This window comes from Choristoneura fumiferana, chromosome 27 (genome assembly GCF_025370935.1).
Source record: "Choristoneura fumiferana chromosome 27, NRCan_CFum_1, whole genome shotgun sequence".
Classification (NCBI taxonomy): Eukaryota; Metazoa; Arthropoda; class Insecta; order Lepidoptera; family Tortricidae; genus Choristoneura; species Choristoneura fumiferana.
The window spans coordinates 923,685-947,717 of record NC_133498.1 but is presented as its reverse complement, the minus strand read 5'-3'; the positions used below and the strand labels follow the sequence as shown (position 1 = coordinate 947,717).

The window sequence follows — 24,033 nt, the reverse complement described above, 5'->3', positions numbered from 1 at the left end:
CGCTTGTACTATGGATACTAGGCAACGGATAAACATACTTATAAATACATCCAAGACCCGAGAACAAACATTCGTATTATTCATACAAATATCTGCCCTGGCCGGGAATTGAACCCAGGACCTCAGGTTCTCTAACCACTTGGCCATCCGGCCAGCGACATATAGCGACAAAGCTGAAAATGTTGAGCTTTATCGCTAGAAAAAAAACCTTAAATTTCGGAAAAAAACACTGTTATTTTTTTGTTTTCATTCACTCCAGTTTCTTTTATTTGTACCACTGCCACAACTAAAGGAGGTTAAGAAATCAGCTTCCAAGATCATTCCTGCAAGCAGCTATCTTGACGCTGCTGTTCGACGCGGTGACTTGACGCTACTTTTGAGTCGCGGGAAATTTGAAATAGGGTCACGTGACCAGATTTAACGCTGCAAAAGCAAACGAGCGTCGAGCGGCTGCATGTGGCCGCACCTTTTTTTAAAATCTGCTGGCAGCTCCGTACCAGGAATAATAAGTTATGCGTTTCGTGATTTTTCCGCCAGTCCACTCCGAATGTGTCGAGCCAGAGGTTGGCGGAGCTGTGTCAGACTGGTTCAGTGGTTAACGTCATTTCACAATTTTTAATATTTCCCTTTAGAAATCACGAATTCTGCAACCTCTAGATTTCCTCTGGGAATTAACGCACAACCAGCTCAACATTTTTACTGGTAAGTCGTTTTATACTGTGCTTGTGAAATTCTACTGTAAGTGAAAGAGTGAAATTTTAGATTCGAGATTTCACGTAACTAGGAGCCGGATTTGTTCGCGCTATTTGAATAAGAAAGGAGCTTCAGTAGCGCCTTTGTTACGATTTATTTTTGTATTTATCTGTGCGCCGATGTAGGCGGATCTCGCGTTCAATTAACATATCCATATATTACACTGTTTATTTACCAGGTCAGGGTTTCGTATTTGGGTTTGCGTGTATGTAAAACTAAAAAATAATCATCAGAATTACATGTAATTATTTGAATAATCTATGTATATTATAACAGTTATATTTGGTTTACTTGGTTTAGTTATTATTTAAATTCGTCAAAGCATTTGGTAAGAATTTAAAATTTGTTTCTTTTTTTACTAACTAATATATAACAGTACCTGTACACTATTTCCATGATATAGTGTCGCACCTTGCTCGTTTCAATTTATTAATATTAATAAGGAATGGATATTGTTTACCATATTGGAACACTAAGTATTTAGATTTTCATGCGAATAACAATAATTTCTGTTGCAATATAATATTTGATTGGTTGGTTTTTTAGAAAAATATGGATCTGTCCATTGGAGGATAATTTTGCCAGTGTCTAGTAGGTTTATCCGATCGTATTGAAACCAATTTTTGTTGAAAGTATTTATTAAGCGTTACCTTTCCATATTTTTTGGACAAACGGTTTACAAGATAGGGGGGACACAGTTTTTGCTACTTTGGGAGCGATTATTTCCGGAAATTATCACTTAATCAAATAAGTTTTTGAGAAACCTTACTATCTTTTCAAAAGAGCTGTCGAACTATGTGCCACACGTTGATGCAAGATATTTTTTTTTTTCAATATCTGTTACGTGTACGGATATGCTATTTAATTTTGTAATTTAACTACAAAACTAAATAGCGGCTTTGACAAGACATTTTTACTCCAAATTTCATTGACATACATCTTGTAGTTTTCATCTTGTAAAATGCCTGTGACATACGGACGGACGGACAGACAGACAGGCAGACAGACGGACAGACAGACAGACTTGACGAAACTATAAGGGTTCCGTTTTTGCCGTTTTGACTCCGGAACCCTAAAAACCGCATTCAAATCAGTCCACCCGCTTAAGAGTTATGGTGCCAGAGACAGATACACAGACACACATAGCGGTCTAACTTATAACACCCCTCTTTTTGCGATGGGGTTTAAAAAAATCTAGCGTGTCAGATATTCAAAGGGGATGTTAAGTAACCCTAAAAATGCTCCCATTCAAAGACTGACGATTCGGATTCGGAAGTGACACAAGCTCGTAGCGAATTTTTAAAAATGCAAAATGAATCGCCACACGCGAAGTCCCAAAATCCCCTCTTGAGCTCCCCTAACTATAGTAATGTTAAAGCAGTTATCGTTATCATACAACGAATCTATTATACGTTATATTTGCGGTCGTCATGTCATAAACATAGTACCTATTTTTATGCAAATTTTTTATTGTGCTATGTGTTGACGTACGAAACCTGACATACGTTAAACTGAGTGGAACCATTTCATAATCAATTGCTTGATGATTTCCTCGACAGATGTATGAAATGATTTTTTGTATTGTAATTGTAATACAAAAATTCTTTATTGAACACCATAAATCGATACATTGAACTACACACGAAAAATTTAAAAAGGTTTTACAGTACGGGGTTTATTGCATAAAGCAATCTCTTCCAGATAATCATTACCTATTCGCTTAATGGTTTTTTTTTATTTGACAAAAACACTTTATATACATAATAGGTACAGATTTTCGGTCAGAATCAAAACTAGGCTGATTACACACACAGCTACATGAAGTACAGATTGCATAAAAGGAGAATGAATGAAACGAATGAGTGAATGACAATACACTACCTGTCTGCGAGTGCGATTACAGGTTAACAAAAATTAAATTATATTTTACTGCTGCATCTAAATTTACGTAAACAAATACGAACAGTACAATGACTGCTAGAATCATAGAACTGCCTTTGGCTATGCCATTTTTAGGGTTCCGTACCCAAAGGGTGCCAACGGAACCCTATTACTGAGACCGCTGTCTGTCTGTCTGTCCCTCCGTCTGTCACAGGGCTCTATCTCTTGAACCGTGATAGCTAGGCACTTGAAATTGTCACAGGTTATGTATTACTGTGGGCGCTAACAACAAAAACTAAAAATTGAATAAAATAAATATTTAAGGGGGCTCCCATACGACAAACGTGAGTTTTTTGCCGTTTTCTGCTCGATATTAATAACGGCAACAGGTAGACACTTGAAATATTCACAGACTAGGTATTTAGTTGGACTAGGTATTAAATTAAAATAAAATAAATATCTCCCATACAACAAACTTGTTTTTTTGCCTTTTTTTGCTAATGTCTAATGTTGTATGGATAATGGTACGGAAACCTTCATGCGCGAGCCCGACTCGCACTTGGCCGGTTTTATTCTTTATTTGGCCATCCCACAGCTGGTCATAAGCCTCTCGGACAACTTCCCCTGTCGGCAGCTAGGTCTTGCCAGTCGCTTCTGAATGCGTCCAGGCTCTAAGTACTGTGAAGTGAAAAATTCGAACTTCGTATCTTTCCGTCCCGCTCTGAGTCAGCGTCCAGCTATCCAGTCAGATAGTCAGCTATCCAGCTGTCAGCGGATAGTCAAGTTGTTAGGGAACTTGACTACGAAGCTTAAGGTCCCGAGTTCGATTCCCGGCCGGGGCTGATATTTGTATGAATGATACAAATGTTTGTTCTTGGGTCTTGGATGTTTAACATGTATTTATGTATGTTTATCCGTTGCCTAGTATCCATAATACAAGCTTTGCTTAGTTTGGGACTAGGTCAATTGGTGTCAATTGTCCTATGACATTATTACTATTATTTATTTATATTACTAGCTTTTGCCCGCGGCTCCGCCTGCGTGGTATTCGGTTATCGCGCGCTGTTCCCTCGGGAACTGTGCATTTTTCCGGGATAAAAAGTAGCCTATGTCACTTTCTGGCCCATAAACTATCTCTATGCCAAAAATCACGTCGATCCGTTGCTCCGTTACGGCGTGAAAGACGGACAAACATACAAACACACTTTTGCATTTATAATATTAGTATATAGTATATTTAAGGATTTAATAAGAAATTTTGCCGCCCCCTTGTTTAGGTTTTAAAAAACTATAGTATACAAGGAGTCATTATTGTACCATTCAATTATGGTATGGAAAGAGGAGAGGATTCCCGATTTCGTCACGGTATGAGTAAGGTGACCCGGGGCAGCTGGGGGGATATTGTATCTGAGCCGTCTGATGGCGTTCTTACGACGCCATGTTCTTCTCGGCCATTTTACGTTGTGTTCGCCAGAAGACTGTCTTCACACAACACACATGAACATGGCGAACATGGCGTCGTAAGGACGCCATCAGACGGCTCAGATACAATATCCCCCCAGCTGCAATAGCCACTGGAATATTTCGTACTCATTCTAATCGCCGCGCCGCCGTTGACCATCTTGGGGCCACTGGGCAACATGTGACCATTCTCTCCGGGTGCATGCGGGCAAACATGGCCAGCCCCGTTCCATTTCAGCCTGGCGGTTTGCTTTGCCATTGTCGGGTAAAAAAATAAGTTTAGTTGGTTAGTTTGACGTGGTGCCAGGCGCGGTCCGAAGGTGGGGGGGCACAGGTGACATGACCCCCCCCCCCCCCCCCCCAAATCGTACACGTCAAATTGAAAAAATCTAAAAAATTACAAAATAAATAAAACATGAAACTACCGTGAGACTCACTCATATTAAATGATATTATAACGGGTAACTCACGTCTTAAACCGAGTTTAGCTCGACATGTTTCGGGCTATTTCGTAGCCCTTCCTCTCAGGAGCACGCGACTCGGCGGCTGCCGCAACACGCACACTACGCGCCACCGCTCTGCTCGCACGACTCAACATGTCGAGCTAAACTCGGTTTAAGACGTGAGGTATCCGTTATAATATCATTTAATAAAAATAAATAAAGCTATTTTTTGCCCCTAGCCGCGATGTATTATTATTAGTGACCCCCCTCCAAAATGTATTATTATATTCCTTATAAATAGGCTGAGAGTTGCTCAACGAGAAATGGAGAGAGCTATGCTTGGAGTTTCGAACAAGGGTCACCGACATAGCCAAGCGAATTAACTCGGTGAAGTGGAAATGGGCAGGGCATATAGCACGGAGAACAGATGGTCGTTGGGGCCGAAAGGTTCTCTAGTGGAGACCGCGGATCGGCAAGCGCAGCGTAGGACGTCCACCAAAGAGATGGATGGATGATCTGGTTAAAATCGCGAATTCACGGTGGATGCAAGCAGCTTCCAACCGGGGCAACTGGAAGTCTACGGGGGAGGCCTATGTCCAACAGTGGGCGTCCTACGGCTGATATGATGATGATGATGAGTTAGTTTTGAAACTCATATGTAAGATTGCCAGACTGGCCAGACATAAGTGCCGACAGGACGAGTTGGAAATTCAGGGGAGAGGCCTTAGTCCCGCAGTGGGACATTACAGAGTAATAAAAAAAATGTAAGATCGCTCTGAAGCAATAAGACCGCCTATTGCTTACCTTGGAAAATCTCTATGTAGTATAGTTCAGGAAAGAACCATGGGCAGAAATGTCCCCACACCCCAAGAGAAACGAACGAAAGATCTTTGCGAAGAAGAGTCGGTCGATTCGATTTGTAGCATTCGAACATGGCGGATGTAGACAATATCTAATTTTGCTATTTCTGTTTCTTTGGCTAGTTGAAGTATATTTTGATAGTTTTTTATGCGGCGATTAACCTTAACAGTGAACAGTGATCACAAAATTCTATATTGCTCTCGTGTCTGGAATTTTACTATCAAGTTGCAAAAACTACAACCACCGTACAACGCCCCTCTCAAAGAGAGTTTACTTTGACACTGGCGAAATTGTCCTATTGATTAGGACAGAAAAGCCATATTTTAAAAGAGAAGAAGAAGAAGAAGAGTCGGTCGGTGCCTCAGCACGAGCCAGCAGGAGTGATTGAAGCCCAATATAAAGTGCGTAGGTGAAGTAGATGACTATAGTCACTCCTGCTGGCTCGTGCTGAGGCACCGACCGACTTCAGACTGGGAGAAAATTATTTTCATGGTTTTTTTGTAGTCGGTTCAATTTTTTTTATATTTTTTTTTATGCTCATTCAATTCAATTCACTCATTTCATTGAAAGTTACAGGAAGAAGGTTACAGAAACATTACGTTACAGCAATAATAGGTGCGAGTAAAACTAATAGTAAACCCCAATACATGTGGCGATCCTCGTCATAGTAACAGATCATCAGGTTGCCAAGATCTATTAAATGAGACATGTTTTATTTATGTTGGTGGATGGGGGCAGTGCCTATACAAATTTGCCCATTGTCCTTTGAATTGGTAACTTGTTATATACTTATGAAGCTTACAGATGTTCTATTCATATATCATGGAATATACCTGTGTTTTCTGTACTACTTACTATGTGTTGGTGTTCAATAAAGAGTCATGTATTGTAAGATACACGTGTTGTATTGTAATTGTAAGATATTTAAGGATTAACTCTATGAATCATACACTGTACATAGGTATAGTGCTAGCGGTACGCCAAAAAAATCTAGACCACACGAATGAATTGGACCCGTAGCACGAAAAAAAAAAACCGGCCAAGAGCGTGTCGGACACGCCCGAAATAGGGTTCCGTAGCCATTACGAAAAAATTAAGTAATATTTTTCTAAGGGTTTCGTAATTTGTACGGAATATTCTAAGTTTAGGTATATTTTATACCTTAGGCTGCTATTTACTCATAAACTACTAATAATTCTCAAGAAAACTTAACCGTTATAGTTTTCCTTGTAAGTTTTATATGTATACTTACTACCATCCTGGATTTTTTCAAATTTTTCCACCCACCGGTTTAGATTTTAGAGGAGGGGGACGCTCGATTTTAATGAAAATTTGCACTTTAAAGTTGAATAATTTGCAAACTAATCACTGAATCGAAAAATCGTTGTAGCACCCTCCTAATGGTTTTAAGAGACCTATCCAACGACACCCCACATTACAAGATTGACGTCTATGGGAGGTACTCTAAAATATATATTTTTTTGAAATTTTGAATGTACTGTTTTGTCGGCATAGTTTACATATTATTATATTCGTGCAAAATTACAGCTTTCTAGCACTGATAGCCCCTGAGCAAAGCCGCGGACGGACAGACAGACAGACAGACATGGCGAAACTATAAGGGTTCCGTTTTTGCCTTTTTGGCTACGGAACCCTAAAAAGGAGGAGTTATGACGTAATTTCTTATTGTATGGGATTTTTCTTTTGTTTTTAAACCTATCGTGTGTGGTCTAATGAAATGGCTTACTAAGGTGATTCTAAAAATATGTCACATCATTATATTTCAGTCAATTTTTTAAAATTAAAATGGAAATAATTTTCAAAACATACCAAGTTTGGGCTCCTCCAGATATGATACGGTTGAATCATTATTTGTAAAATATATCTAAAATGCTATGTAATAGCCTCATATCCAACCCCAAGGAAGCAGTTTTGAAAATATTTACAGATGGGCGCACAAGGGACTTTACTGCGTCTGCAGAAAAAAATCCCAAAGTCGTCTTTAAATACAGAATATACCCTTAGTACGGCCACACGGCGGCCACGCCGTACAAAATACGCGTTCTTGAATCTACATAGGCACGACGACGTCTGTACTCGCGTCAATGTGTGCGTAAGACACACAGGGCTGACTATCGCAAAACCCTGTACTATAGGGTATGTAGGTATGGCTTAGATGTGTAAATAAATGTAATAGTTAATCATATATGTTTATTTAAACCTACTTAAAATGTGTCTGTCTATGTATTTAAGCATTATTATTTTACATTGCAATAAATATATGACTACAAACTTGAACGAATTATTCGGTACCTAATTAGTTATTTCATGTATTAATCACGATACTTTTAGACAATTTGTTATATAATTAGTATAGTGTGTGTAGATAAGATATATACTGGTCTATTGATAGGAGAGAATTAACAAATCAATTTTACAAATAACTACCTACTAATATAAGACGTCTATTTATACATTATAGGTACACACTTTGAAACCTAGGTATTGGTTATTTATTTCCTCAGTTACCTAATACCTAAATACATTGTACATGTTGCTAATTAAAGTTGGTTAGGTACCTTACCTACCTTTTTTCGTCCTTCGGAAATCGAAAAAAACTCCTTTTCTTATCTTTGGCTGTTGACAAACACCCATACAATGCACAATATATCACCATTTCGCAAAGTTATTGCTCCCGAACTTAGTGCCGTGCGACGGTGCGACCGACATCCATCGCGTCGCGCGCCTGACTGCTTTCCTGCGGTTTTCCTGCAATCTGTGGGGTAACTCGAACCGGTGTGGGGCGGAGCGTGACCATTCTGTACGTCAGTACTATTATATATTCTGTGGTAAGTACGGCGTAAATATTACGCGGCAGTTCATGAGTTTTTTAACGAAAAGAAAACTAGATGTTTTCTATCGCGTATATAAACACACGCTACATTTTAAAAATATGTATTTATTTAGTATTACGAAGAAAATACCTAATAAACGCGCGTTCTGACCAATGAGTCGGCCCGTTCCTCCCCTATCCCTATCCACGAGTAGACATACCTAAATTAATTAGCGCTAGAAGCTCCGTGCTCCCTTAATGAATGACGTGTTCAATAAATACGATACTATAAACCAGCAGGGCTACTACGAAACTTGAAACTCGAAGTTCGTATCGTACCGTCCTTCTCGCTCTCGTATTAAATAGTATAAGTGTCAGAGGGACCGCACGACACGAACTTCGAGTTTCGTAGTAGCCCTGCAGTGTTTTTCAGTCTTTTTCAGAACGCGACCCCTCTTGGTTTGAAAAATATTTGGCGACCCCCTGCCTACCTCCATTTACAGTTATATCTATTATCCTACGTTGATAATACAAACATTGAATAATCATACGCAAGAACGGCGAGAGTATTTTAATGATACCGCGACCCCATTAAGGGGCATCCGCGACCCCTCGGGGCGTCTCTACCCACAGTTTGAAGTACACTGCTTTAAACCATATTATGTCATCAAATTGAATATAACTCTCCACACCATGAAGTGAACGCATGGTAAGCCATATTTATTGGCATATTAAATTATAACAGGTGTTGTTTGTTAATGTCGTTACTACTTACTTTTACACAGCTGAACATGTTGACTATTAATTTAGTCATAAAACGCCTTCAGATTGAATAAATATATTCAAGGTGTTAATTAATAAATTAAAGACGTCAGATACCCTGTCTTTTTTTAGCGTTCCGGAGCCAAAATGGCAAAAACGGAACCCTTATAGTTTCGCCATGTCTGTCTGTCTGTCCGTCCGCGGCTTTGCTCAGGGACTATCAAGGCTTCAAGGCTAGAAAGCTGTAATTTTGCACGAATATATATGTAAACTATGCCGACAAAATGGTACAATAAAACATTCAAAAATATATATTTTTAGATTACCTCCCATAGACGTAAAGTGGGGGTGATTTTTTTTTCTCATCCAACCTTTCTTGATTTTCTCTAAAATCTAAGCCGGTGGGTGGAAAATTAAAAAAAAAACAGGATGGTAATAAGTATATAAAACTTACAAGGAAAACTATAACGGTTAAGTTTTCTTGAGAATTATTAGTAGTTTAAGAGTAAATAGCAGCCAAGGTATAAAATATACCTAAACTTGGAATATGCCGTACAAAATAAAACTTAATTTTTTGAAAAATATTACTTAATTTTTCGTAATTGCTACGGAACCCTATTTCGGGCGTGTCCGACACGCTCTTGGACGGTTTTTCAACAGTGGACGTATGGCTGAGATTTTACATTTTTCTCATGGAAATTCCCATAAATTAGTCGCGCATAGTTTTATGTCTAACCACAGAATATATAATAGTACTAACGTACAGAATGGCCACGCTCCGCCCCGCACCGGTTCGAGTTACCCCACCCCTCAAGCGCAGATTGCAGGAAAACCGCAGGAAAGCAGTCGGGTGCGCGACGCGATGTATGTCGGCCGCACGGCACTAAGTTCTGGAGCAATAATTTTGCGAAATGGTAACGGTACCCTACCTACTTCCTTTTTCTAAATAAATAATGACTTCTGAAATTATCGCGATTAATACATGAAATAACTACCTGCCGAATAATTCGTTTAAGTTTGTAGTCGTATATCTATTGTACCTAATTGAAAATAATAATGCTTAAATACACAGACAGGCACATTTTAATTAGGTTTAAATAAATAGGTAAGATTAACGATTACATTGATTTGCACTATCTAAGACATACCTACATAATATAAGTACCTTTAAATGTCATTGGTAGCACTTATTAGGGTTTTGCGATAGTCAGCCCTGTGTATCTTACGCACACATTGACGCGTGTACAGACGTCGTCGTGCCTATGTAGATTCAAGAACGCGTATTTTGTACCTGTGGCGTGGCCGCCGTGTGGTCTAACTATTCCTCTTCTCTTAAGTGGATATACTCTTGTCAGAGTCTTGGTCTGGAGTAGAGATGGCGCTATTCATATCAGTTCGCTGAACTGTATCACTCTATATCAATTCAAATCCAAATGTACCATCTTATCATTTAGCTCAGTGCGATGATGGCTGACTAAATTCTGATGTTAGATTTCAAGATCTAACATTTGTTATTTTATTGTCAAACATTATAATATCATCGAAGGAGAAATACAGGTTACAAGCATGAAAATGATTTGAGAAAATGAATAAGCAATAAGTCAATAATGCTACGTTTCGTTCTGCGAGATACTGATATACTTAGTAAGCTAAATGAATGATATATATCCCAGTGAGTAAATGTCACCAGCATTAATATCTGCCACAGCGGAGCGTGCAAAAATATCTGACACGTCCTTCCGGCCCTAGAAATAGAGTCCTATCAGATATTTATGCACGCTTGTTGTGTCAGATATTGGTGCTGGTGACTGTACATATAATCAATCTTTTTTTTTTTCAAGTGATTACTTAGTTTTTCCCATCTCTAGTCTGGAGTTCGTAGTGGTAGACTAAACACACACACACATACACCAACACGCGCGCTCAATAAATTTCGCATTCATAATAATAAACATTTTACTATTCAATTTTAAGTCAAGATTTTATGTCGGAAACGTTTTGCTTGTGGGGTTACAATCGGAATTAAAATGTTCATTTTATTTACTATTAATCATGTCTCACGACTCACGATATACCAAATGAAACCTACAGTTAAGAGCAATAAAACATTAAATTAAAAAAATCTTAAACCCGACTGCCAAAACTAAAAGGAAGAAAATAAGCCTAGTGGTCTAGAACTCTGTTAAGTAGCTAATTTAAAGTTCAACAGTCGGGACCGATTACTAGGAGTTTTTGAGCGTCACGATTTAAATGGGTCCCGACTGTTGAACTTTAAATTAGCTACTTAACAGAGTTCTAGACCACTAGACTTATTTTCTTCCTTTTAGTTTTGGCAGTCGGGTTTTTTTTTTATTTAATGTTTTATTTTACAATTTTTGGTAATTTATAATGTGAAAACGGTAGATTAAAAATATTATAACCCATATATATTTATGGGTTCATTTGATACTCATATTGTTACAATACAATTTTTTTTTCATTCCTCCGCCATATTGATATATTATATAGCCTATGTCACTCCGACAGTTATGACAAATCCAATGATACCTTATATGTTAAAATCCGTCTAGCCGTTTAGGCTGCAGCGAGGACCAAAGAAATGGGCATACATACGCTCGAAAAACATAACCCTCCTTCGGGCAGTCGGGTAAAAATATACTGCGAATTATATACTGGACATAGGTTAAGGTACACCGTAGGCGACAGGCTAGCAACCTGTCACTATTGTACCGTTTTTGTCAAACTTAAAACCTAAAATTGCTAAAAGTGGCTCCGAAGCGGTAACGTTTCGCGTGCTTTGCCTACCCCATTTGGGTATACAGGCGTGATTTTTATGTTTTTATGTACGTATGTATATACTGCAAAATCCAAGGTTCCTCTTTCTGTCGTCGTTTGATCGTTTTTCTGTCAGTTTGAATTTCTTCTAAAACCGGCGAAGCGCTACTGAAAAGTACAAAATGTCAATTACTAATTACCAAATCAAACACTAATTTCGGTTAAACACCGTTCAGTGGGAATTGAGATGTTACGGCGCCATGCGACTGTGTGTTTGTTTGTAAACAGTGGGGGGGGGGGGGTGAAGTGTGCCAACTATCAAGGTCAATGCCGGTGAAAGTTGCCAATAACCGTTATAGTAAAGCAACTGATTGCCGGGCAAGTGATTCTTGTACTAATACTGCTAGCCTGTGTCCACTCCGACTGCGAAAAATAAGGTAGTGTCAAAGAAATATAACTATTAGTTCATCAGCTGAATTATCAGAAAATATTGTGATTTTTCTCTTAAGATTGGTTTTTGGAGTCTTTTTGTATTTTTTATTTCAACTCCAAACTGAAACATGGATTGGATACACAGAAAAAACCCAGAAAAAGAGACCAGCGCTAGGAATCGAACCCAGGTCCTCAGCATTCCGTGCTGCGTCTAGACACATATTTCTCCAATGCACCGCAAATTTCAGCCTGCTTTATCTTTTTTTTTTCAGTGACACTATGGGAGAAATATGTGTCTAGTCTAGACTAGACTCCTGTCCAGTGGTGGTGTAGGGGTTATAGCACGCAGCACGGAATGCTGAGGACCTGGGTTCGATTCCCAGCGCTGGCCTATTTTTCTGGGTTTTTACATGTTTCAGTTTGTATTTTCGTTGGATTTTTCTTTTGTCAATCAAACAAAAAATTACAAAGATGACGCTTCGAAATTCGGGTCTGGGGGACCGTGATGTGACGTCACTCTTTAGTAAAGTGTACATACCTAGGTGTGGGTCATTCAAGTATTACGTAAGCAGAATTTTAGTCATTATAACGTAGTCATTTTAAATTTTGGTAACTGACGTAAGCACCATCCAGACCCCCCGGCCCCCATGTCATCAAAAATAAGCAAAGCAACCCCACCCACCCCCCCTCAATGCTAATACTTAAATGACCCCTGTGACGTCACACGGAACTTAAACCTTTTTATTGTTTAATTGACAAAAGAAAAAATACGTGTCTTATATAGGTACCTATACAGGGTGTTACATAAGACGTAATACAAAATTAGTGTTTTGTGCTCAGTTAATGCTGGGTAATATAATGCATTAACTCTTTTCTTGAAATCAGTCAAAAAAAATGTGTTTTCTATACATTATTGTAAACAGAAATCATGGACAATGTATGGAAACCGCAAATTTTATCAGACTAATTTCAACAAAAGAGGTAATTCATTATTATTACCCAGCTAGCTGAGCACGAAACACTAATTTTGTGTTACGTCTTATGTAACACCCAGTACATTTTTTTTTTAATCTGACAGACGGACTCATTATATTTTGAGGAATATATCCTATAGGTTATCGTATCAGGTTATCTATATCGTTCTCGACACATCAGACTTTGATTTCGATGAAATATATCTTGATATTTGGCACTGATAAGTAGATATAAAACTAGCTCTTGCCCCGCTCCGTCCGCGGAGAATTCGTTTATCACTATCACTATGTATGGTCTAGTGCCCTCCTCAGGATCTTGGGCTACCCATTCGAAATTCTATAATACTGATATCTTCACACAAAAATCCAGGCCAGGGCCCCCCCTGAAAAATAACCCTAGATACGCCAATGATCACTATCCCGCGGGAACGCAATTTTATCCCATGTCCTTTCTAGGGTCTCAAACTGTCTCCATATCAAAGTTCGTCTAAATCGGTTCAGCGGTTTAAGCGTGAGGAAGTGATACACAGACAGAGTGACTTTCGCGTTTATAATATGTATTAGTAACTATGTAGTATGAATTAAGTCAAAGATGTTAGTCACCTTGAATAGCTTTATTTCTGCTTTATTTAAATTAGCTTTAAAGATATAAAATACAGAATTCAAAAGCGAAAGTGGTCTCTTTAATACAGGTACAGTCAACACAGATATCGATACTGTACGACTTTGAGTTCACATGAATAAAGTTGTGTACACGTATACATATTTTTATAACTTTGGGTGTATTGTATTAGTCTCTTTTTATTTAGACGACCAGATGGCCTAGTGGTTAGAGAACCTGAGTACGAAGCTTGAGGTCCCGGGTTCGATTCCCGTGTCGGGGCAGATATTTGTTTGAAAAATACGAATGTTTGTTCTCGGGTCTTGAGTGTTTAATATGTATTTAAGTATGTATCTATATCTATATAATTATATTTATCCGTTGCTTAGTACCCATAACACAAGCTTTGCTAAGCTTACTTTGGGACTAGGTCAATTGGTGTGAATTGTCCCGTGATATTTATTTATTATTATTATTATTTGACTGTCAAGGTCATTAATATGTTCCTAACCTACTTTACCTAGGCGTCAATAATCTTTATGTCATTAATAAGGTCGATGTATACATATATTTCACGTTATAGCTGTATAGATATGCCCTCGACTGTACATAAATCCCAAAAAACTTGGTAGTACGAGTCGTTGAACCCCCACTCAACCCTATGCTTTGAGAGGCCATAGAGTATTACCACACCAATCGATCGATCGATCGATTAGTGTGGTAGGTTTGACTGATCGACAGCTGTACCGGTGGATTAACGATTGTTCGACAGCCAATCGATGCTGCAGGGGGGCTACTAAGAAATTCGACAGTCGAAGTTCGTATCGTACCATTACTCTCACTCTCGTATTGAATAATATTAGCGTCAGCGAGACGGCAAGATACCGAGAAGTTCGAATTTTGCACTTCGTAGTATAAAGTCAGTTCAATCGTTGATCGATCGATTGGTGAAGTACAAACTGTCGATCGACGTCGACCAATCCATTCCACCATTGATCGATGGCATTGTTCGATTAGTGTGGTAATACCCTTAAATCACACCACGGCGCTACCACAACTTTTTAACCGACTTAAAAAATGAAGGTTCTTTAACTCCTAGTAAAAGCTAGTTAAAGATTTAACTAGACCATTAAATTTTAAATTCAATGTCACTCTCGCAGTTTACCCGATTTCATAGACTTAGAACCGGTTTGGTTTGCCCAATGTTTACGCATCGGTCTGGCCAATTTGCTGGCATACTTCGTAAACTACTCCGAAGATAGGGGCCATGTGAGTTGTGTGTTCCAAATGCTTTTTCACTTTTCATGCTCGTAAAGTTCGTATTTATGCTGGATCTAGCGACATAAAATGACTTTTTATGCTCTAGTGCATAAAGTAAAACCTTCGTCTATCTAAGACCAACAAACCACAAAAAAAGTTTCTATATAATTTTTTAATCAATTTTTGTTTTATATAAAACTAAAAATCAATCAAAATAAATGAATTAAACTTAAAATTTATAATTATATAGCAATGCATGAAAAATAAAAGGTACAGTCAACGTCATAAATAAGTGATCACTTTTGTACCTTGTCACTTTAACGTCATGTATGTATGTATGTAAACTCTTTATTGTACAAAATAAGTAAAACAAACACAGATGACAAACAATAAAATACTCGTATATGTACAAAGGCGAACTCATCACATGCCATGTTTGTAAAGCCATACGAAATTGTGTAACGACACTAACGACTGAAAGCGACAAGGTACAGAAATGATCACTTATTTATGACGTTGACTGTACTTACAACTTAGAGAGTGAAAAATGGTTTCCACTGTTGCTATGTAATTTCCGCTCAATCGAAGTGAAAAGCAGAGTGTAAAACTCGAGCATTTAAACCCATATTCCCCTCGACGTGTCTATATGAACGTCTCGGTTAAAATGGCTCGTTTTGTGCTCTCGTTGTACAATCTACTATCTATTATTAGCTAAACGTTAGTTCAAGAAACGTATACCTACTAGCATAGTAGAAAGAAACGGGTTTCATCGGTAAAATAGAAATAAAAGTCGTGGGACAATTGACACCAATTGACCTAGTCCTAAACCAATTTGACGACCATAGCCAAGTGGTTAGAGAACCTGACTACGAACGAAGCTTGGGGTCCCGATTTGATCCCCGGCCGGGGCAGGTATTTGTATGAATAATACGAATGTTTGTTCTCGGGCCTTGGATGTTTTATATGTATTTATGTATGTATCTATCTATATAATTATATTTATCCGTTGCTTAGTACCCATACCACAAGCTTTGCTAAGCTTACTTTGGGACTAGGTCAATTGGTGTGAATTATTTATTTTCGTATCGTAACTAATCGTGGATAGCTTACTTCCTGTGTCCAATTCAAACATCAACTTAACACCATTAATAAATAAATTTACTACATACGGTCTGTCGTCCTTGCCGCACACCTTGAGGTTATAAAACTCGCACTCGGATTCTTCACCACTGTCCAAATAATTGTGCCCGAGATACGCTCCTTTATCGCCCGACGATCGCGAGTCGCCCTTTTTGCACATCACTTTTAAATGGCCCTTTTGGCCATATACGTTGCACGAAAAATTTCTAAAGCGGCAGCCATCGGCTCGATGAGGTCGGCCGCAACGCCAGCAAGCGCGGCCCGCGCCTCAACCACGATGTAAGTTTTGGTAATTCCCAGGAGAATTTAATAAAATCCCGGAATTTCATTTCAACTGCTGTATCTAATTATTTACGCGTGCGAAGCTGCGGGTAGACGCTAGTATATTATATGTTAATGACGAATGGTCTACGCGACACATATAACTGTAAGGTCGTCCTACCTAATAGTATTAATGTTATTAAAACTGTTATTCACAAAAGATACGCACGCCACGCGCATCTATAGGTACTTATAAATAGAAATGATACGTGCGACTGAAATTGATGTCATAGAAATCAACTATTTAATTAGCTGAGAAATATTTCTTGCTTGTTTTTTATTTGCTCCGCTCCGCGTTATTCGTAATAATTAAGCAGTTTATCCGCACTCAGAGACGTCAGTTAACATATTAATGAGATATTAACTAATTTTGGAAATCTGGAAGAAAGTAATATCAACGAAAAAGCCATTGTACAAGCTTTGCTTAGTTTGGGACTAGGTTGTTGGTGTCAAGTGTCCCATGATATTTATTATTTATTGTCTTAGTTGTATGTAATTGTTTTTAGTCTGTGGTTGCTAGGCAACAATAACTTAATGTTATGTATATGTAGTTTTTCGTTGCCAAAAGCAACAAAACCGGCTAGCGAGTCGGACCCGCGCACTGACGGTTCCGTTCATCTCTGAAAAATCAAACTGATATGATGATGATAATTCTAATAAAAGTTTCAAAAATACAATAGAAAAAATAGTAGATTTTACAACAAGAGCATAAAACGAGTCATTTTACCCGAGATGTTCAAATAGCCACCCGAGCGGGTACGGCGAGGGTGGATAGACACGTCGAGAGGAAAATGGTTTTATAAATTAAATTAAATAAATAAAAAAAAAAAAAAAAAAATGCTCGAGTTTTACCCTCTGCTTTTCACTTCGATGGCGAGGAAATGAAATAGCAACAGTGGATACAATTATTGTTCACTTACTATGTACCTTTTATTGTTCACGCATTACTATTGTAATTATATATTTTTAGTTTTATTGATCTATTTTATTTTTAGTTTTATATAAATTAAAATTATAAAAAAATATATTTAGAAACTTCTTTGTTTGCGGCTGTTTACTCCTAATTGCCTTGGTCTTAGACGAAGATTTTACTTTTTGCACTAGACTCTATTATTTTAATTTAAACACGAACTTTACGAGCATGAGAAGTGAAAATGAATTTTGCTAAGCAATTCTGCTATTTTATGTGGTGATGATACCGGGCGATGTGTAATCTTTTATTTAAGTCACGTTTCAGTCATAACAGAGGCAATACTATACAATGACTCTTTATTGAACACTACATTATAGCAAGCAGTACAGAGAACAGTATCACTACCATGAGTTTACAGTGACCGTACTCGATAGCGACGGCGTAAATTATTTGTATGGAGAATTGTACAGTGCCTCTACAAATAATTTACGCCGTCGCTATATCGAGTACGGTCACTGTAAACTCATGGTAGTGGTACAGGGGTACAGATTTAGTCCATAATGGTTTTCCATTGTATTTTTAACCCCCGACGCAAAAAGAGGGGTGTTATAAGTTTGACCGCTGTGTGTCTGTCTGTGGCGCCGTAGCTCTTAAACGGGTGGACCGAATTGAATGCGGTTTTTTATTTGAAACCAGATTTCTTAGCGATGGTTCTTAGAAATGTTTCATCAGAATCGGTTCAGCCGTTTCTGAGATATTGAACTTTGTTTTTTTTTTTTTTATTTGACTGGATGGCAAACGAGCAAATGGGTCTCCTGACAAAGATGATGAGATGGTTTGATGTGACAAAGGCGGCGTTTTCCAACTGTTCGTTGGTTAGGTTTTAACACAAATAGCACGGAAGACCTTTCACATGCTGAAGTATGTGACCTTACAACAACCGGTACTGGAAATCCTTTTTTTACGCTTACATCGGAGCACTATGTTGTTTTAAATATATATATCGTTGACTTACACTCGCACAAACTGATTTATATACAGTCAAAAAAAAATTATAACTGTTTATTATAAATCAGAATATCATTACAAAATAATTTATTGAATCAGGCGTTACTTTGCGGAGGTCCATATCAATGAACTAAAAGAATTTCCTTGCTCACCCGCGACCTTACGATAGCTAAGCTTATGCAAAATATGCGTGTTCATGCAGTTCCTCCACCTCCACACTGTAAGAACACACACAAAACACACAAACCCATCTATCACCACCACCACACTACACTGACGCGTTTCGAACTCAACCAGAGCTCATCTTCAGAGTGACACAACCGTACACCATGCTACCAGTTGTTAGACTAACGAACCACAACCACCGTTTTAATTTGTCACTGTAACTCCCTAAGTACCCACTGAAACATTTGTGAAACTAATAATTATTAAATTTTTTAGCGTAATGAAAGGATATCGTATTGAACCCCCTATTTCTTTAATTCCAGACGTAAGCTGTTCAGCAGCTTTCAGCAAAAATGAAGATCTGGGGTGCCCACGGTGAATTCTGCGCTCGCCACCAATGGGAGGTTATAGTGGCCACCTTAGCCTTGCTCGCTTGCGCTGCCAGTATCGAGAGGAACGGCCCTGGAAACCGCAGCGAGAGATGCGCCGGCTGGGCCAGAGCGTGCCCTGGACTAGAAGCAGAGTACCAAGCCGCAGACGCAGTCATAATGACCTTCGTACGCTGCGCAGCACTCCTATACGCTTACTACCAAATCTCCAACTTACATACGATCGCGTCGAAGTACCTCCTCATCATAGCAGGGGTCTTCTCCACCTTTGCTAGCTTCATATTCACGTCTGCTCTCGCCAGTCTGTTTTGGAGCGAGCTCGCTAGCATTAAAGATGCTCCGTTCCTGTTTTTGCTGGTCGCTGATGTCGCCAGAGGAGCTAGGATGGCCAAGGCTGGTTGGTGTGCCGGCGAAGACCAGGGGAAGAGAGTCGGTAAAGCTCTGTCTTTGCTCGGGCCCACGGCGACTTTGGATACGTTGCTGGCTATCCTCTTGGTTGGAGTGGGTGCCTTGTCAGGGGTGCCAAGACTCGAGCATATGTGCACGTTCGCTTGTCTGGCATTACTGGTTGACTACTTAGTATTCGTAACATTCTACCCTGCTTGTTTATCCTTGGTAGCTGATTTCGCTTCAGGACTCAAGGAGATAGCCCCGGATGGGCCGTTTTCAGAAACTAACTTGAAGCCTAACCCTGTAGTGCAGAAAGTTAAAATGATAATGGCAGCTGGGTTGCTCTGTGTCCATCTGACCAGTCGCTGGACTTTAACCTCCAACAGTAGCCATATGGAAGGTCCGTTGAATGAAAACGCCACCCCTACTTCTCAAGATAACGTCCTCTTACACTCCTACATCAAATGGTTCTCAGTCAGCGCTGATTACATCGTCATTGCTACTTTGCTCTGTGCCCTCATCATCAAGTTCATATTTTTCGAGGAGCAGAGAAGCTGGATCATAGATATGAACGATCTGACTGTCAAAGAGGTTGTCAAGATGGAGGAGAATGAGAAAATACACAGGAAACCATTGTTTTCGGTAGGGGATGACATGTATACCGAAGTTTCCACGCAGACTGACGACGTTATAAGCGTGGAGGAATCCGAATGGCCGACGTTATCGCCTAGTTCGTCAGCTGCTAAACTGAACGCTAAGAAGCGACCAATGGCGGAGTGCTTGGAGATCTATAGATCAGAAGGAGGCTGTACGTCTCTTAGCGACGAAGAAGTCGTCATGCTGGTAGAACAATCACACATACCACTGCATAGGCTTGAAAGCGTGCTGAGCGATCCTCTACGAGGAGTTAGATTGCGTAGACGAGTTGTCGGCATGAGATTTAGCACCGATGCTGCTATCCAGCAACTGCCTTACTTAAACTACGATTACAACAAAGTGTTGAACGCATGTTGCGAGAACGTGATAGGTTTCGTGGGAGTGCCTGTTGGTTATGCCGGGCCTTTAGTAGTAGATGGGAAGCCTTATATGATCCCCATGGCGACCACTGAAGGAGCTTTAGTTGCATCCACGAATAGAGGAGCTAAAGCTATCGGACCTAAAGGTGTAACGAGTGTCGTTGACGATGTTGGTATGACCAGAGCACCGGCTGTGCGATTCCCTAACGTAACACGAGCACATGAATGCAGACAGTGGATTGATGATAAAGACAACTACGCTTTAATAAAAGAAGCTTTCGATTCGACCTCTCGCTTCGCTAGGCTCCAGGAGGTTCACATAGGAGTCGATGGTGCGACTTTGTATCTAAGATTCAGAGCTACAACTGGTGACGCCATGGGTATGAACATGGTGTCTAAAGGCGCTGAAAACGCTCTGAAAGTGCTAAAAACCCACTTCACAGATATGGAGGTCATATCTTTATCAGGGAACTACTGCTCTGACAAAAAAGCAGCTGCCATCAACTGGGTCAAAGGTAGAGGGAAGCGCGTGGTTTGCGAGACGACAATATCCAGTGAGAATTTACGCACAATATTCAAAACTGACGCTAAAACTTTAGCAAGATGCAATAAGATCAAAAATCTCACTGGCTCCGCGTTAGCTGGTTCTATAGGTGGCAACAACGCCCATGCCGCTAACATGGTGACAGCCATTTTCATAGCAACTGGGCAGGATCCAGCCCAAAATGTTACAAGCAGCAACTGTTCTACCAACATGGAAGTGTGTGGAGAGAATCTGGAAGATCTCTATGTTACTTGTACTATGCCGTGTCTAGAAGTTGGTACAGTCGGAGGTGGTACAGTTCTGACAGGCCAAGGGGCTTGCTTGCAGATACTTGGAGTCAAAGGAGCTGGAGCGTTGCCTGCTGAGAATTCAGCCAGATTAGCATCTCTGATTTGTGCGACTGTCTTAGCCGGAGAGCTAAGCCTCATGGCCGCTCTGGTCAATTCAGACCTGGTAAAATCTCATATGAGGCACAACAGATCCACTGTCAACGTGCAAGCTGTGACCAACGAAATAATAACGTCGAACCATTTGAAAGTACCAACTTTATAACAAGAATGTTGTTTAGTTTTAAGGGAAATTTACTCGAATCTATGACGTGCCGTAATAAACGGTGGAATTTTATCTGAAATAAAGAAATGTGTTGCTTAAATAGCCACAAGATAAAAGGAATATTTCCTTTTGTTTGCCAGTCGCGCCCTCTCTTGATACATGTAGATTATTAACTAGTGGAATGACGTGACCTAAATCATCTCATAGATGGCACTACTGGCAATAACACAAGATCTGAGTAAGAAAGTTTAATATAAAACAGCTTGTTGAAATAATTGAATAATCACAATCACGGATGCTAGTTACTGTGAAAGGGGACAAAATGTTAAACTTGCATAATTTTTTTATAGTAAAAGGTTTTTATGTAAATAGGTACAATGCACCCACCCCTACTACCTACCCCTACCTAACTAACTATGAAATGGTTGGGACTCTTGACAGTTGATCAAGAAATTCTTTTACCACCGTAAGGGTCATTGTCAGTTCAAAGCTCCTTGACTTCAATCGGTATCATCTAAAAAAAACAATGCATTTTCTTATACAAAAGTTAATTATTATAAATCAATTTCAATATTATTTCATAAAAATCACAAGTTCTTTTTAATTAACTATTGAAACTATTTTGATTGATGACGTCATCGTAGTTTAATCTAGTTCTGCCACACCAATGCTTATTTCATAAATTTTATTTATGTGACGTATGTTTAGCACCAGCATTATTTAATTTATTATCTGTGGTGAAGTAGTAAACTGTAAAGTCAAACAAATACTATTATCACTTAAAAGTCAACGTGACAATCAGCTTTGTTTTTTTTTTGACATTGCAACTGTCAAAAAAGATAGTAAACCCTTGGTCAACTGTACATAAAAAACCTAAAATATTAGACGAGGTTTCTGTTTGTAAATTTGGATTTGGACAAAGATGCGAGTTTGTAATATAGTAAAATATCATCTAATTAATATAAGAAGTCTGCTTTCATAGTAACTTCCTTAAAATGTTCCATGATCCCTGAAAGTATATTTAATATAATAATTTGATTTGATTGTAAAAGTTTTATTATAATGGAAAAAAACGCCAAATCCTTATCTTCTATTAGTTCGTGTTCGTGTCCGTGTATAATTTTATATTTGTTGTTTGTTACTTAAGTTATTATTAAGTATTACTTATTGTATTTCCTATTATTGTAATATTTCTGGAATCAAATGCAATTCGAGAATTACTGATGCAGTATTTAGAGAAAATATTAATTGTTCATTTAGGTATATTGTTTTAGGTATTTATTGGGCCTAAGGACTGTATACAACCGTATTAAATGCTAAGTGTTCATTTTATTATGAAATATATTACGATTCATATAAAATTATAATTATTTTTATTAAAATATCTTGGGACGATGCGGTGACCAATGATTTTAAAAATAAAATAGTTAAGTAAATATATGAAAATGTTTGCCTAAATCTCCAAGAAAATCTGGTTTTCTACGTAAAAAATTAGGGTAATATTGGTCGTAAATATATAGAATAAAAAAAGAAACCGTTTATGCGTCTCTTATTGAACCTTAAATGTATTTGTGCGTTTTTAAGAAACTAAAAACGCCTAAATGCTCTCTCTCTCGAACGAAAGGCGTCGCATAGCTACTGCACAAAAACAGCTCCTTATATAATTATTATTTTAATTATAACGTTTTGCAAGAAATAAACGAACTGATTGCGCTTCATTGGAATTTACTTTCCAAGACCCAACATTTGTGGTCCTTCGAACCTGATTTGAACCTGTGACCTACTATGAATGTACAGTTACAGTCCAGTCAGCAGGGCTACTACGAAACTCGAAGTTCGTATCGTACCGTCCCTCTCGCTCTCGTATTGAAATGTGTCATAACTTCGAGTTTCGTAGTAGCCCTGCTGATCCGGCTAGTTTCGATCCCAGTGAGCCGAAAAACTTTTTGTATAAAATGATATAATCGAATGGTAGCTGTTCATTCGTGAACTACAAACAAACTAGACCTAAAACTTACACAATCATAAAATTCCTTGAGTATTACCACACATCACTAAGTTATACGCTCATCGCTCGAGCTAATAATCATACTTGTACATATTATAAATGCGAAAGTTTGTGAGTCAGTGAGTATGTTTGTTACTCCTTCACGCTGAAACGGCTGGACGGATTTGCATGAAATTTGGTATGTAGATAGCTGGACATCTGGAATAAAACAGGCTACTTTTTATTCCGATATTCCCACGGGATAGGGAAAAAAATTCGGCAACTTTTAAAAATACCGAAATTTAAATTCAGCTGTTGAATCATTGATTTACGTGTGCGAAGTTGCGGATAAACACTAGATGGATAATATACGGAGTAACTGTTATTGGCCTTACGTATTACTTGATTCAAGCCGAAGAAGCCGTTGGCCTAGTGGTTTGACCTATCGCATCTTAAGCAGAGGGTCGTGGGTTCGAACCCGGCTCGCACCTCTGAGTTTTTCGAAATTCATGTGAATCACATTTGAAATTTAACGAGCTTTGCGGTGAAGGAAAACATCGTGAGGAAATGCA

The 24,033-nt window shown here is 38.8% G+C and overlaps 1 protein-coding gene across 3 annotated transcripts; it reads left to right on the top strand.

The window, feature by feature from the left end:
* The first annotated feature begins 531 nt into the window (after window positions 1-531).
* Hmgcr (HMG coenzyme A reductase) lies at window positions 532-23,128 on the top strand. 3 transcript variants are annotated; one of them, XM_074108632.1, is made up of 2 exons: window positions 532-702; window positions 18,907-23,128. In XM_074108632.1, exon 2 carries the CDS (start codon window positions 18,937-18,939, stop codon window positions 21,472-21,474), a length of 2,538 nt encoding a protein of 845 aa, XP_073964733.1. In that variant the 5' UTR covers window positions 532-702; window positions 18,907-18,936; the 3' UTR covers window positions 21,475-23,128. The 3 variants fall into 3 exon arrangements, with proteins under 3 accessions (XP_073964733.1, XP_073964734.1, XP_073964735.1); XM_074108633.1 differs by lacking the exon at window positions 532-702 and adding an exon at window positions 8,712-8,734; XM_074108634.1 differs by lacking the exon at window positions 532-702 and adding an exon at window positions 12,184-12,206.
* Window positions 23,129-24,033: the final 905 nt, after the last annotated feature.

What these genes read in the sequence shown, in the direction of transcription:
- Hmgcr (XM_074108632.1), top strand. Translation starts at nt 18,937, where the DNA reads ATGAAGATCTGGGGTGCCCACGGTGAATTCTGCGCTCGCCACCAATGG.